Consider the following 16,510-nt stretch of genomic DNA (forward strand, 5'->3'; position numbering starts at 1 on the left):
AGGAAAGGAAAAATTCCCTTTCCACGTGGTTGATAAACTGGTTTTCCAGGTGAAAAAGAAAAGAGTATCAGTAAGAAATACTTCTTGAACTGACTGAAGATTCCTTCCTTACGTTTCATCATAACTTGTGTCGATATGAAAAGACTGAAAATTTGAATTTATATACTTTTAAAATAATGGTTATACCATGGGAAAGATCAAGATGGACTGTATAAGCATGGAAGAATATTCATTTTTATTTAGGGACAGAACACCTGAAGAAAGAGGAAAACGAGATTTATACCTTTTAAATGTTAATATTTTTGTTTTCAAGTGCTGCTGAATGAGTCCTTCTCAGATCCAGAACAAATCAGCTTATTTTCTGTTTCATACATTAAAATCATATAGAGATTTTTAAACCATTAATTCAAATTCCATATAACTCTGGCAACTTCTGGCAAACCAGAAATTGTCAAGACTTATACTGTTAGTTCTTAAATGATTTGCAGGTCTAAATTATGACAATTAGATTCTAGGATACTAAATAACCAGGGCTTCTGTGTTTCTTGTTTCTAACAGGAGCCCATTGACACATTAAAATTGGTAATCTTTTTAAAATTGCCCAATCAATCATACTTTTACCAATGATTCCATTACTGCATTTCAATATTTTTATTGACATTTCTTGCATTTTTAAATCTGACTAATTAAGAATTTGGAATACCACTCAGAGAAATTGTCCAGAATGCATAACAGACATAGTACAGTTTATAAAAACATAGCAATGAATACCGATAACACTAATTCCCAAAGCAGTATGTTCTGGGAAGTGCATTATATAGAAGTCATATAAACCAAGTTTACATTAATTACTCATGCTGATTTTGAACACACCAGCTCATTAACCTTTTTTCTTTTTTAAAAAAAAAGGCTGCTGATTTTATAAAAGGAAATGTGAACATATTTGTTTTTATTCTCTGATATGAATACATGGCTTTGTTGGTTTCCACTCTTAATCTGAAAGTTTTTTTTCCCAACAATGCAACTCAGCAACAAGCCGCCAACAAACACCCAGACAAGCTGAAAGTTATTCAACAATCAAATTGCTTAATTCTTATTAATTTATCGTGTTTCCTCATAGCATTTCTTTCTTTTAGAAAAATGCAAAAAATACTTCGCAAATTCTAGTTTAAAAAAACATTTTAAAAATCAGACAATTTGAAAGATGCATATTCTGTACAGTTCAAGTCAAATCATTAATATAAATTGTCCCTGAGTTATTTCCAATAAAATTTTGCTTCCATGTAAAAAATGCTATAATGGAATGACGGTTCCATGATAGCATCCTTCATTATTCAGCCTAGAATAAAGATGAATAGTACATAGTTCAGATCACACAGAACAGAGGTATCTAATTTTATATCTATAAGGAAAACCAGAACCACAAGATTTCACAGTTCTTTATCATTATTTTCCAATCAAACAGCACCTGCTTTTCAATCTAGGTGAATAAATCTTGAATGTTAAGATCTGAATATTCCATTTTACCAAAGATGAAAAAAAAATCACAAACCTAAGACCTTTTGATATGTTATGAGCAGCTGTTTATAACATTTTACAGTCTATTCCTTGGGAACAATATTGCCAGAGGGTTTTTTTTATTTATTTTTACTTTAACCAATTTGAAAGGTTAACAAGAGAAAGGAAAACCTTAGAAGTTAGGTGAACCAACATGCCTGAACAATAGATAATATATGTTTTCAACAAATGAAACACAAGAATAAATATTTAAATGCAGTAGAACCCCTCATTAAAATAGCTTCTTTAATTTATAAAAACTTATAAATCTTGTCCTTGAAGTATGTAAACATTACCAAGTAAGAGTTGTATTTGGATAAGAAGTCCAGTTCTGTTACGTCCTTTAGAAAATGTTTTAAATGAAGACATGGTATGCCTTCTCTGTAACTTTTGTTCGATGATCTTGCAGAGGATTTCCAGTCTCACTTTTGTTTCTTGATTTTGTTACAGCTGTGTGCCTCCATTCCAATGGCGTGGTTCTCTCCGCTGAGTTTTTGAGATTTGTTTGGTAGCACCAGTAATACCAATACACATAAAATATGCATATGGAAATACAGCGATCTGTAAGTGATGAGAGACAATGTAAACCAGTTACCAACTGCAAAAACCGTGGCTTTATTAAACCACTTTAATAAGTGCCATATCTCAGCCAAAGCCCATCATGACAGCTGAAGTGATATTCTGAGCAGATAATTTAAGGGGCTTTAGCCGGGACATTTCCTGTTCATCTGTTCACACACCTGTCCGGTCATTCTAATGCACCATTTGAAACTAATATAAATAACTTACTTGTATAATTTAATTGTTGGCTCAACGGCAAGAAGAACAAATGGTGCCACAGTATAGCAAACCGATAGCTGAGTTGCCAACCAGGTGACCATATCATAGCCCACCTTCAGCAGCTTGGATGAGATGAAGACAGGTCGACAATTGTTCCTAACCTTATAAAAAAAAATCGAAATGTTTTAAAAGAATTTTCACATAGTGCATCTCAAACAGATTTCTAGTCTACGCATAGGCCGCCTAGTTTTGATAAAGTTTTGCTATAATATATGAAAGTATTTGCTTTTTTTCTTTCTATTGCTAATTTAAAAAAACTTTCAAAAGCTATATTTATTTATATTTATGTATTTATATTGTTGTTTTAATATGACTGTACACCGCCCCGAGTCCTTTCTGGGAGAGGGCGCGGTTTATAAATTAAATAAAAGTTAAAAGTTAAAGTTAAAGCTGTGAGGAAAAGTTAGTCAGATCAGCAGCTGAATAGAATCGGTAGGAATACTATAACTCTATGAATAAACTCCATTTCAGTTGAGTAAATTAACGTGTTATAAATTCAATCAGAATTTTCCCCAAGGGCCAAATCTGTATGATAATTAGCATGTAAAGACTTTTCTGAAATGGCACATATGTATTCATACAAATAATAAAATTTTACTCACACCAATTTAAATTTCATTAAATAACAGAATCTAACTTACAAAATCATCTTTAAACAGGTTACACAATTACTGTATTTTTCGGAGTATAAGACGCACCAGAGTATAAGACGCACCAAGGTTCTGAAGAGGATTTTTTTTAAAGTAGGAAGGTAGATAGAGGGATAGAGAGGGAAAGAGAGATAAATACAGTAGGTAGGAAGGAGAGAGTAGTTAGGTAGTAGGTAGATAAAGGGAGAGAGAGAGAAATAGAGAGAGAGAGTGTGTGTGAGTGTAGGTAGATAGGTAGGTAGAGGGATAGAGAGAGAGAAATACAGTAGATAGGGGGAGAGGGAGGGAGAGAGAGTAGGTAGGTTGGTAGGTAGAGGGATAGAGAGAGAGAAATAGAGAGAGAAATACAGTAGGTAGGGAGGGAGAGAGAGTAGTTAGGTAGGTAAATAAAGGGATAAAGAGAGAGAGAGAAAGAAATAGAGATAACTACAGTAGGTAGGGGGAGAGAGAGTGTGTGTAGGTAGGTAAATAGAGGGAGGGAGAGAGAAATAGAGAGAGAGAAATGCAGTAGATAGGGAGGGAGGGAGGGAGGGCCAGAGTAGTTAGGAAGGTAGATAAAGGGATAGAGAGAGAGAGAGAAATACAGTAGGTAGGTAGGGAGTGTGTAGGTAGGTAAGCAGGTAGGTAGGTAGATAAAGGGATAGAGAGAGAGAATTAGAGAGAGAGAAAGAGAAATACAGTAGGTAAGTAGGGAGAGAGAGAGAGCGTGTGTAGGTAGGTAGGCAGGTAGGTAGGTAGATAAAGGGATACACAGAGAGAAAGAAATAGAGAGAGAGAGGAATACAGTAGGTAGGTAGGGAGAGAGAGAGTGTGTGTGTAGGTAGGTAGGCAGGTAGGTAGGTAGATAAAGGGATAGAGAGAGAGAGGGAGAAATAGAGAGAGAGAAAGAGAAATATAGTCGGTAGGTAGGGAGAGAAAGTGTGTGTAGGTAGGTAAAGGGATAGAGAGAGAGAAATAGAGATAGAGGGAAATACAGTAGATAGGTAGGTGTTTCTGCTGGCATAGTACTTGATCAATGTAATTCTCATCAATCAATTAAAGAGCTTTCGGAAAGGAAAAAAAAGTTTCTGTACTCTGCAAACCTCCCAAAAATGGCCCGTTTTTCACGAAAACAGGTGCGGTTTTTTTTCAAAAAAAAGAGGCATGAATAGCCTTGGGGGGGCTTGCAGCCTGGGGGAGTGCCCCCCCCCCCAAAATGAGCAAAGAATGGCCCGCTTTACGCGAAAACAGGCCCGTGTTTTGTCAAAAAAATTGCATGCATAGCCTTATGGAGGCTTAGAGAATGCTGCTGGGAGCTGGGGGGTAAAAAATGGCCCGTTTTCCCCTCATTTCTGCCCTCCCCAGCCCCCAGGAGCTTTCTGAAAGCCTTCATAAGGCTATGCACGGCCATTTTGATGAAGGGGCAGGGCTTCAGGAGGCAAAAAATGCTGTATTCAACGTATAAGACACATCCAGATTTTCAGCCTCTTTTTTGAGGAAAAAAGGTGCGTCTTATACTCCGAAAAATATGGTACATAAATACAGGAATGTAATATGTATTCATTCTGTTCATATATGGTCAGAACAAGCAGTGAATTGAACTGAACTGAACTGAACTTTACTTGGCCAAGGGTGATTCAACACACAAGGAAATTTGTCTCTACTGCAGAAGTACTCAGTGTCCATGCAAAGCAACAGAATAATAAGCATAATAATACCAATAAATGGGGTGAGTAAAGAAGATAATAAGAAGGATAAATAATAATACTACAGCCACACTCTATGGGTTGGTATACATACAAATTAGACATAACTATGAGAATTAGGTTTTCAACAGAGTGATGGCACAGGGAAAAAACTGTCCCTGTGTCTAGTTGTTTTGGCATGCAATGGCCTATAGCACTGTCCCGAGGGCAGCAGTTGAAACAGTTTATGTCCAGGATGTGAGGGGTCTGTAGATATCTGCTCAGCCCACTTTCTGACCCATGCAATATGTAGGTCTTCCATGGAAGGCAGGTTGCAATTGTTCTTTCTGCAGTATTAACTATCTGTTGGAATCTGTCCCTGTCCTGTTTGGACAATTGCAATTACAACAACAACAACAATAATAATATTCTTTTTCTGCATCTATTTTCCAAGCTGTCTCAAAAACCTTAAATTCTGCAACCAAAAAAAAAATGAACAAAAGAGCATTTATTTCCTAATTTAATAAATTTCTAAAATCAAACGTTTTTTAAAAAGAGAAATAAAGAGTTTTCAAAGAGCTCAGGATGCACTGTCGAGGATTAGCTATACAGATACAAAATATGATTACATTAACAGTTAGACAAGAAAAATATTCCTCTCTCTGGACACAATGAGACTATCTGCTGAACAAAACTCCGCATTGGTGACAGGAAGGGCATGTGGCCAGTAAACACCCAGCTCCATTCAGTTGCCCAGATTCTACCCCCCCCCCCCCAAGGAGTTATGCAGTCATTAAAAGATGATGATGAGATAGACAAGAAAAACAACCAATTCTGCCTTTTGTATCACTTTACAGCATTCAATAGGAGAGACTGTTCCATGTACTAATTATTCTAATATGGGATGCTACTCAATGAAGTATTGTACTACTTCCCCAAAACACAATATTTGAGATACAATTTAAAACAATGAAGAGAAAATGTGTTCTTCTTTGGAAATCAGTAGCACTTTTGGACTCTATGACTGATTTTGTCTATGCTTGTACCCACAGGAATAAAAAAAGGATTAACAGGGATACATACTCTTCTGGCTGCTAGTGTCATAAAGATGCCAGTGGTAAATGTAAAGTAATATCCAGGATAAACACCATGCCAAAGAGCTGAGAGAAGAAATGTTAAGGCTGTAGGATACCAAGAAGTCCGATCATAACATACACTGAGAAGAAAATTAGAAAAAGAAAATATATAAATATGCAGGTTACATGCAATTATATCTGAGTTTATTACTGTATCATAGAATCAGAAATGATACTGATTATGTTTCAAACAAAACTGTTCTTAGAAGAGTTATTAAGGACTAGATGCTTTTTACTGACTATTCCCCTACACCAGGGGTGTCCAAACTTGGCAACTTTAAGACTTGTGGACTTCAACTCCCAGAATTCCCCATTCTGGGAGTTGAAGTCCACAAGTCTAAAGTTGCCAAGTTTGGACACCCCTGGTGTAGGGGAATTCTGGGAGTTGAAGTCCACAAGTCTTAAAGTTGCCAAGTTTGGATACCCCTGCCCTATACATAAAAGGAATGGCAAAAAAATCTGATTTTAAATATCATCATTAATTGAACTCGGGTATTTCATACGTCGGTAAATCTGAAATCTTAAAAGAATAAATACCTAGGGCACACAGTTTTTGTGCAGCTTTTACAGTACAAAACTTCATTTTTTATTTTAAATTTATTGTTTTCTCGTAGAAAATAAAATAAAAAACAGTAAAACAGACAAAACAAAATATACGTTCAATCCTAACAACCACAAAAAAGAAAAAAAAATAGTGTACAAAAAGGAGGAAAGAGTGGCCAATTAAATTTAACATTTAACATGTAGAATCCACCCTGGCTGGTTGCCAAAATAATAGAAAAAACAATAAATTATCCTCCCCTTTTACATATTGTATGTATGTATGCATGTTACGCTAATTTTCAAATCCCTCTGTTACGCATGTTATTATATTTAGCACATAGAAAGTCCACAAACACATAACTTTACTTTTGATCAAAAATTTACATAATTTCTATTTACATTTCAGATTACATAATGGTTAAGATTATTTGTAGAAGTGTTGCTAAGGTGAGAAGTGCAAAGCATCTTAGGTTTGAAGCAATTCTTTTACTGCCTTTGTCAATGTTTAGAAAGATCATTCCTAAATACGTCTGGCAATAATCTACGAAATAGTTAATATATTTTTTTTCTGGAAAGGGATTTTTATCCTCCTCCATCAACACGTGGAATTAAAAGTGGTCAATGGTGTAAATTAAGAAAGCAACACTATTCTTGTGCAGCAAATGAGGAGAAAGACTGTTTTTCACAAACATTTCTGTACCAAAAGCTCAAGCCACAATCATTTCAGTAAACAAGAAATCACTACATTAGTGATAATAACAGAGTGCACATGTGCGTATGCGCACACACACCAGGGGTGGGTTCCTGCCAGTTCTAACCTCTTCTATAGAAGAGGTTCCACAAATCTACAGTGCCATTTAGAACTGGTTCCAGCTCCCTCCCCCCGCCCGTCCGCATATCATCAAGATGAAGAGCGAGAGGAGGAATTCTGGGAGTTGAAGTCCACAAGCCTTAAAGCTGTCAAGTTTGAACACCCCTGGGGTTTTTTTCTAAAGGGTTAGGAGTGCAAGGGTCTTGTAACTTGACAGCTTTAAGACTTGCGTGCTTCAAATGCCAGAGTTTCTGAGCCAACATTTTGGTTACTAAGCAAGAGCGTTGTTAAGTGAGTTTCACCGCATTTTACAAGTTGGCCACGCCTACCCAGTCACATGGCCGGCAAGCCATTCCCACAAAGCAGGCCACACCTACAGAAGAGCTTCTAAAAATTTTTGAAACCCACTACTGACACACACACATTAACTGAGGATATGAGCGGAATAATACAAAAATTAAAATGAAAGTACTTTATCCCAATGTTGTATGTCAATTTTCAGAAATGGACACACAGAGTGCCCTTATTAGTAGGCAGTATCATTTGAAGCTTTATCTTAGAGCCAGGAGCGTATTGTGAAAATCTTTTTTTTATTTCATCATTATAAAATGATGAGAATTTCAGGGTGGGGGGGGGGAAATCTTTTTCATTTTCACTGACTGCAACACTGTAAATAGAGACTGAACCACTGTCGAGGAAAACCACAAAACACTTAAGTTTTTTTTTACCGTTTAAGCCAGGCAGTTGTTTGAATATTCCAGTTTTCTAAGTACATTTTAAAACTTGTTGCCATCTAAGAGTGAAACAAGCATGCATTATTACGTTTCCTAATACTAAAAATGTTAGTTTCTAGCCATATTTTCAGTTATATTAGTTCTGTATGTTTCATTACAGCTATATTGCACCCTATAATACACTTTTTAATTGGCAAAAGTCAATTAAAAATAAACCATTTCACAGGTTTTGCAATTAAAAAAACATTTCTGGAAAAAAATCCTGTTACTAAATTTTGGATATGAATAAGGAGCTTTCTCCTTTGGTAGGGGAGAGGGAAGAGGAGGAAGAAGAGGAAGAGGAGAAGATTTAAAAGCCAGAATAATGGCTTTTGCTCTTGCCTGCATATTGTACCAGTGCAGCAAATCTTCCTGCAAGAAGTTATTGCATGAAATTTGGACTTTCTCCACTTTGTTTAGACAAGTTCTAAATATGGGGTCTGGAACAATTTCCAGTTCCAATGTTATCTCTAAAGAAGACTCTAACCATACTTCAACTTACCTCAATATTCCTGATATTCAAATTGGACAGAAGATCCCAGCGATAATTGCCTTTCTCATCCACACCGTTGAATCCAAAACCGGCTGCATTATTAATTGCATCAGCTGAAAAAAAACAAAAAAAAAACAGGATGAAATATAAAAACCTACCTGACACATGTTTAACAATTCTTAGAATGATCCATCTGCAATGTTATATCTTAATGGAACTATTTTTCAATTCCCACGTTATAGGGAATTATTACTAGGGAAGATATAAAATAGTTGTTTTAGAAACGATGAGTTAAATTCAGGGGTGGGATTTGACCGGTTCGGACTGGCTCGAGCAAACCTGTAGCTCCGAAGATCAGCTGGGAGCGAACCGGTTTGTTCCCACAAGTGCCCACCCGCCCCTGCGCTTTACCTACCTTTATCTTCTCAGCTGAGTCGCGTGGCAGAGTGGATTGCCGCGCCTCAGTTGTTTTCCTTCCCAAGCAGCAATCCGGAAGGTAAGTATTCTCTAAACCATGCCCGCGTCCTGGCGCATGTGTGCACTCAGCGAACCAGTTGTTAAACTGTTAGGATCCCACCCCTGGTTAAATTCCCTTTGTATATATGAAAGGCATAATTGGTTTTTGGAAGCAGGCCTGATTTAGAAAATAAATTTAAGGAAGCAGAAGGCAAATGTATGTAAATATACTGTATAAATTAACAGAACAACTGTTTCTCAGTGAATGTAACAGCATTTAATTTAGAATTCCAATTCAGTTATGTTTATGTTCAGAATGATCAAATCAAATTAAATCAATCAATTTTTAAAGTGACATTTTGGAATATGTAATTGTGGACCAAAACTAATACTCCAAAAACAATATTTTAACTTAAAAAAAACAGCTTTGGAATTTTAAACACTTTTTAAATTTGACTTCTAAATATTTTTTTCAATTAACATTAGAACAGAATGATCTTTCATTAAACATTCTCCAGTAGTAAATCTGTACTGTTTTTCATATAAAAAGGAGGCTGTCCTATTTATAAGCAAGAATAACAGCAGTTGTATTTGATTGACAAAATATGACATTCTGTAGATAAACTGTGTTGAGAAAAGGGGTAATTAATGCTACTCTGTTAAGAAAAACGATAAAACTTTAGGATTTACTGATATGAAAAAGCACTTTGCTTTTCTCTTTTCCCAATACAGAAAGGTATTTTCTATCCCCATTGCTCCACAAATTCAATTCTACATTTTGTTTCTAACAACATTCAAACCAGAGGTGGTATTTTGCCGGTTTCCACTGGTTTGAGCGAACCGTAGTGGTGGCGGTATGAAGCTCCGCCCACCCATACATCATCACGGACCTTCTGCGCATGCCCAGATGTGCTGCACATGATCGAAGCGAGCCTGCGGGCTCCCGCTACCAAACCGGTAGTGAAGATAATAGGATACCATTACTAATTCAAACTATCTAATGTATTCTTTTGCATTCTTCTACTGATGCATTTTAATTTTTATGTGCATTACCAATTTGTTGCTTAAAGGAAAATCCTTTGCTATGGAGGTTGCTCTGTGCAGACATTCACAATATGATTGCTACCACCTTCAAGGAATATTATGAAGTGAAAACACAAGCTTTGTTTATCCTCCAAAATAAAAAAAGGAGTCAGTTCTAACTTTTATTTGGGAACATCATATACTCTGGACATTTTAGGATCTGAGTCAGTAGGTGACTCATCTTTGCCTCAAACTCTCATCATGAACTGTCCACATACTGTATAATTGCGTAAGTCACAATTTATTGGCTTTTCTCAATGCACTATGCCAAAACTAAACAAACCATAATATGATTTAGAAGATTGTTTGTATCCTTCACAGAGCATGACTTAATCCAGTATGCCTGTTCCATCCTGTTTCTGTCTGGATTCTTTTTAAGCCTTAAAATATCCACTGAACTTTAAGCCAGCTGATCTTGAAGCCAGCAAAGTACAATGGCTGCTTAACTTTGGGACTTGCAAAAATGCAAACGCTTCTTACACTACAGCTATATTTTAAGCAGCAGTAATTTGTGATATAGTGATAGAACAGGAATCTTTCCCCCCCCCCCCCTTGAAATGTCTATCTGATCTTCTCAGAAACACTATTTTGGGAAAGGGGATGAGGGGAGAAGCAGGCAGAAGACACTTCTCTTTCTTTCAAAAGGTTATCCAGGAAAGGGAAGTAAACCATACCATTAAAATATTTAGGTGTGCAAGCATTCTCTAAAAGACGCTTCACTTTCCAGCAGTTGTGTGTAGAAGCAGCCTTTTCTTAGCCCAACTCACATTTGGTGAAGAAAGCAAAGGGAACCACTTTCTAACATGCAGCTATGGATGCCCCAAAATCAGATAATTTCATTCCTAAAATTAGGCTCTTTGGGTGACTTCTATCCTGAGCGAGAATCGGTTAGCATTAGAATTACGATCCTCTGCATATTGCATAGTGCCCAGATGTGCCACGCGCAATTGAAGTGAGCGCGCGGGCTCCCGCTACCAGGATATGGTAGGATATGGGGTCTACTTTGCCTAAACTGTCCTGGTCCTGGAAAATTCAGACCTGCCTTTGCTAACCTGATGAACGTGAGCCCCAAAGATTTCAATTCCTATAATAAGTACAACCACAATAAGATAATGGGAGATGATCCAACGTATCAGGAAGATACTAAAACTTAATCTTAGTGTTGCTATATTTATGGGCGTTGCTATATTTATTAATACAATGAACTGAAACACTGTTAATGTCCTGGACTGTGTGTTTAACGTCACATTAAAAACTGTCATAGAACTGTGAGGGCATGTTCAACACAAAATAAGTAATTCTAAATGAAAATATTATCAGATATTTAACGCATATATGAATTTTAGCTTGTCTGATATCCTCTGACACTTATTCGGACTGGTAAATAGATGTGCATTTCTCATTAGAAAAGTCATAAATTTTAATCAGAAATAATGTGCTTAATGTCAACTGTATAACACAGCAATATTCCATGGTTTTGTATCACATTTGTGCCTTAATGGATAAAATGGAAACATCTACATCAAATACAGGTAGTCCTCAAATTACAACAGTTCATATAGTGATCGTTCAAAGTTACAAGGGCACTGAAAAAGTGACTTATGACCATTTTTCACACTTATGAGCGTTGCAACATTCCGATGGTCACACCACCCAAATTCAAATGCTTGGCAACTGACTCAAAATTATGATGGTTGGAGTGTTGTTGTGTGATCCCCTTTTGTGACCTTCTGACAAGCAAAGTCAATGAAGAATCCAGATTTACTTAACAGCCACGTTACTAACTTAACACCTGCAGGGATTCACTTAACAACTGTGGCAAGGGGGGTAAAAAAATGGGACAAAATTCACTTAACAAGTGTCTCACTTAGCAACAGAGAATTTGGAGTTCGAGTGTGGTCTGAAAAACCATCTTAAATGAACCTTACCAAGTGTCCAAGCAAAGTAGTATTTGGGCTTTGAGGCTTGCATGACAACGTATAGAAAACCAAGCCTTGTCAAGAATGAAGATTGATTCATAAATTGATCGTCAACAATGTAAGTGGCTGGGAAGGTCTTGGTAAGCGTCAAAAACACCACCAGAGATAGAAGAGTGATAGCAAGTTTCTGCAGGATGGCTCCCTACAAAGGAAACAGAATAAATTACCGGTGTGATTACATCTGAGAGAATATAGCCTTAAAGTGTTTTAAGAAATGAACTACTAAAAGTTTTGACTCATTGTCTATACTTCCTAATATTGGGCGGGAAAGGTATTTTCTTCTGGATTATTACTATTAAAAATGATATGATCTCCAGATGTGGAGATAGCAGCACTGCTTCTTAACAGCCACATCTGGGGAGCATACATATAAACATAATCAAGTCCTCCTTGTGAGCTTCTCATAGGTTTCTTGTCTCCCTATTAGAGGTACAGAGTGCAGGACGTGGAGACTTTTCTTCTAAACCAGGAAAGCTCTTTTTATATTTTCATCATAACTGATACTGTTTATTGTCAAAACCATTTCCGCATTTCAGAATAAAAGCTTAGCATTTTGTGGCTTACCACTGGAGAAGGATCAGGAAATCTATCACAACTCCTCTGTTTCCAGCTGGACTTTAATAACCTCATCTGCACGTGTCTCCCTTCAATGAAATCTATATAATCCTTAAAATTGCTGCATGGGCCAGCAATAATACTCATGAAGTTGAGGTGATAACTCAGATACTCCAATAGGGAAGGTCTTGTCCTGTCAAAAAAATCAATATGTATATTTCAAATATATATTTTTGGGGTGGGGGGAAGCAGCAAATATTACATGTTTAAATCAATGGCAGTTTTATTTTAAACATAGTTCAAAAGGCTGAGAAAGAAAAACTAGTGAAACATATAATAAATTTACAAGACACAATTGTTTGGAGGACAATGTCAAGAGTGAAAATCCTCCTACAATGACATTTGGAGATTGATTATTTCATGAATAAAACAATTTGTGCAGTCAAGAGAAACCACATAAATAATTCATCCATGAGGTTATATGATTATGCAATTACTGTATTTATACATAGATATTTGTATAAGGAAGGGACATGGGGCTCAGTGGTTAAGACACTGAGCTTGTTGATCACAGAGTTCAGCAGTTCGAATCCCTAGCGCTGCGTAATGGAGTGAGCTCTTGTTACTTGTCTCAGCTTCTGCCAACCTAGCAGTTCGAAAGCATGTAAAAATGCAAGTAGAAAAAATAGGGACCACCTTTGGTGGGAAGGTAACAGCGTTCCGTGCGTCTTTGGCATTTAGTCATGCCAGCCACATGACCACAGAGACGTCTTTGCACAGCACTGGCTCTTCAGCTTTGAAACGGAGATGAGCACTGCCCCCTAGAGTCAGGAACAACTAGCACATATGTGCGAGGGGGAACCGTTACCTTTACCTTATTTGTATAAGGATGTATATTCAAATATTTTCAATTATGGGTGCAATTTCTATTATCTCTGTCTACCATTTCACTTCTTGCTAGAGCAGAGATGAAATGTTTATCTATAAATGCCTTTTCTGCAATTGGGGTATTGCAGAAAACCAGGAACAAATGAGTACAAGTTTATTCCACTCTAGCCCTCTACAAGAATCTGAACTACTAACAGCCAATGCAAATTGGCGGTAGTTAAGAATCAATGGAATTCAAGGTTGGCTGGACCTCTATCTCTTGTGGCTGCGAAGGGATTCCAAACTGATGACATGCTTGACCGACTCCCTTGGGCTCAGGCTGGTCATCTCCTACAATTAGTTTAAATAAGATGCATGGTGTGTGTGTGTGTGTGTGTGAATGCTGGTCTTGTTGTATTCGGGTCTTTTCCCATGTAAGATTGAGATTGTTTTGACAACGTTTCGGCGAGGTCTCACTCGCATCTTCAGGCTGGGTTTTGGGCTTAAAGCTTTAAGCTTTAAAAACACACACACACACAAAATAAAGCTAGAATTCAAAATATCCCTTTGAGAATCTTATAATACATGACACTCAGTTTAGATATTTGTACATGAATCATAGTTGTAATGGGAGAAAGTAAAAATCAATCCTATTCTTTATACATGGAAAAGAATCTTAAAAAGGTGAAATTCTCACAGAGAATAAATCTGTAGAACATAAAATAATAATTCCAAAATTTAAAAGTGCATGGATAATTATTTACATTTTATTAACGCTAAATAGAAACTGCATACTAGAAGTAAGCATCTAAAATAACCCAGATATTAGATTTTTAAAAATCATTTAAGTGCCACTGTATTTTCTTACTTTATAGCAAGCTGCTTCTGTTCAGAAGTTAGATCTTCAGCTTTTTTACCTATTCCTATCAAAAAGACATAATAATTAAATCAAACTTTGCAAAAGAGTGTTAACGATAGACAATAAAAATCAATTCTAATCAAAATTCATTCATCAATAGATGCAGCATCTAACATTTATTTTCCGAGGGCTTCAGAAAGGGGATCTGGGCTTTTGAAACTACTTTAGACGATTCCTAGAAATTATGTTGGCTTATGGATAAAGAAATGCTTGATACATAATTTATTATAAACTTATATTAAGTGAACTTTCATAGTTCCTCTGATTAGGAACTTTAGTCAGCAAGGGACTCCAGTTATGCCAATAATCTTTTTATCAGACTCTAATTTCTGAATAGGTAAAGAAATACAGCTCTTAGTAGAATGTGTGCTTTTCTGTCAAAGGTGCTAGGCACTGCCAGGGATCTTTGTTTAAAAGAATAAATAGGTGAATGGTAGCTAGAAACTTACCAACAATAAAGGTAGATTGTAGTACAAATTAGTGTAATAAAAGAATAAAAAGCAATTTTACTGCCCTTATAAAATGAGATGAGATTAACTCCACAGTGTATATGAACATATTAAAAGAAGGTCTCATTGAATGGATTTCTGAGCAAAAATAGGAGCATGGGACAGATGTAAACAGAATGTTTGATTCTTATTTGGACCTACACTGTCTGGCCCACCAATGTCCTCAGGCATTCAGAAGTTAGAATTGGCTTTTTTCCAAAAAACAAAAACAAACGTTAAGTACAAAACTAAAGTCTATCAAGAAATCAGGAAGTTGAGAAGTCCAGGACCGTTCCATACAATTATCAAGAAAGCTATATCAATGTGATAATGTGGTCTCTCAGGAGCCAGTCTTGATTTGAGGGAAATTTTAATTTTTAATCTTTAAAAAAAAACAGTTAGACTCAATCTAGTTAGATTAAGTAATTTTGGATGAGCCAAAAGTTCACACTGTATCTCACTGACACGACACTGAAGAGAAAAAAATGATTTAAATCCTTTCCCCCCATCCCCCCAAGAATTTCAGGATGAGCCATGGTGGCATAGTGGTTAGAGTGCAGAACTGCAGGCTACTTCTGCTGGTTACTGGCTGCCTGCAATTTGGCAGATCGAATCTCACCAGGCTCAAGGTTGACTCAGCCTTCCATCCTTCCGATGAGGACCCGGATTGTTGGGGGCAATATGCTGACTCTGTAAATCGCTTAGAGAGGGCGGTAAAGCACTGTGAAGCGGTATATAAGTCTAAGTGCTATTGCTATGGCTATCTAAATGTTCTCATTTATTCCAGTCTCTTTCCTTGTAATATAGGTAAGGCAGAACACAATGTTTCAAAATACAGTTAAGAGAGTGTTAAACCTACAAATGTTTGTTCTAAAATAAATATTTATACTTCTGCTGTCAAGGGGGAAATGAAATTGATAACTACTTGTGTAGAAAGGGTCTATGCAGCTTTTAAACTCTTCCATAACTAACAAAATCATTTAATTGGTTAAGGAATCGTTTTTTTGTTTGACAATTATATCTTTTCCTCCAAGGAGTTATATAGGGTGCATCAAAGTCTTTCAGAGAGTTTCCATGGTTGAGGTTTGACTAAAAACTGGAACTCCTGAATCCTGGTGAGTCATTAGCTACCATACCTTTTTCTTTTTTAAAAAAATCCTTCCATAAATATGACTCAGTCCATCAAAACAATTAAGGATGCAATTTCTGACAACCTTCTTATGATTTATATAGATTATTTGTAATGCTTTCAGTTGTATTTATAAAAAAACAGAACAAATAAGGGTTAACTAAGCAAAACTGTCCATAGACTTCAGGGCTTTTAAAATTATTATTACCAAACCTTAATTGTAACAAGATGACTTCAAGATCTTGGCAGAGACAACACATACTGACTACTTTTTCCCCAAAGGTTGCCAATGCCTATTCAGAGAATTTAACACACAAGATGGCAAATGGGAAAATCATTTCCTTACCATCATGAACCTGGAATGCAAGAGTTGTGATCTTTTGTGTTACAATCATCAATGGGCTGTAATAAAATGCAGAAAGATAGCATTGTGCATGCTCCGATGTGTTTACATTTTTCACCTTAATGCATTCTTATGATTTAAACAAGCCGCAGGTAAAATATTTTTATACCAATTCCCATCAGACACAGGTAACATGGCAAAGACAATGGATTATAAGAATTATA

At 36.4% G+C, this 16,510-nt stretch overlaps 1 protein-coding gene across 1 annotated transcript in view; it reads right to left on the reverse strand.

Moving 5' to 3' along the window:
- Window positions 1-236: 236 nt before the first annotated feature.
- Window positions 237-16,510, reverse strand: part of MBOAT1 (membrane bound glycerophospholipid O-acyltransferase 1) — a 31,867-nt gene continuing 15,593 nt past the window's right edge. Inside the window, exons 5-13 of the mRNA XM_081952975.1 lie at window positions 16,290-16,345; window positions 14,276-14,330; window positions 12,550-12,733; window positions 11,935-12,127; window positions 8,477-8,580; window positions 7,930-7,994; window positions 5,795-5,927; window positions 2,347-2,498; window positions 237-2,118 (exon numbers count right to left, since the gene is read on the reverse strand). Of these exons, the coding sequence (XP_081809101.1) occupies window positions 1,980-2,118; window positions 2,347-2,498; window positions 5,795-5,927; window positions 7,930-7,994; window positions 8,477-8,580; window positions 11,935-12,127; window positions 12,550-12,733; window positions 14,276-14,330; window positions 16,290-16,345 (1,081 nt within the window). The 3' untranslated portion in view covers window positions 237-1,979. The remainder of the gene's footprint in view (window positions 2,119-2,346; window positions 2,499-5,794; window positions 5,928-7,929; window positions 7,995-8,476; window positions 8,581-11,934; window positions 12,128-12,549; window positions 12,734-14,275; window positions 14,331-16,289; window positions 16,346-16,510) is intronic.

Source organism: Natrix helvetica (assembly GCF_964273705.1).
Source record: "Natrix helvetica genome assembly, chromosome: 4".
Lineage (NCBI taxonomy): Eukaryota > Metazoa > Chordata > Lepidosauria > Squamata > Natricidae > Natrix > Natrix helvetica.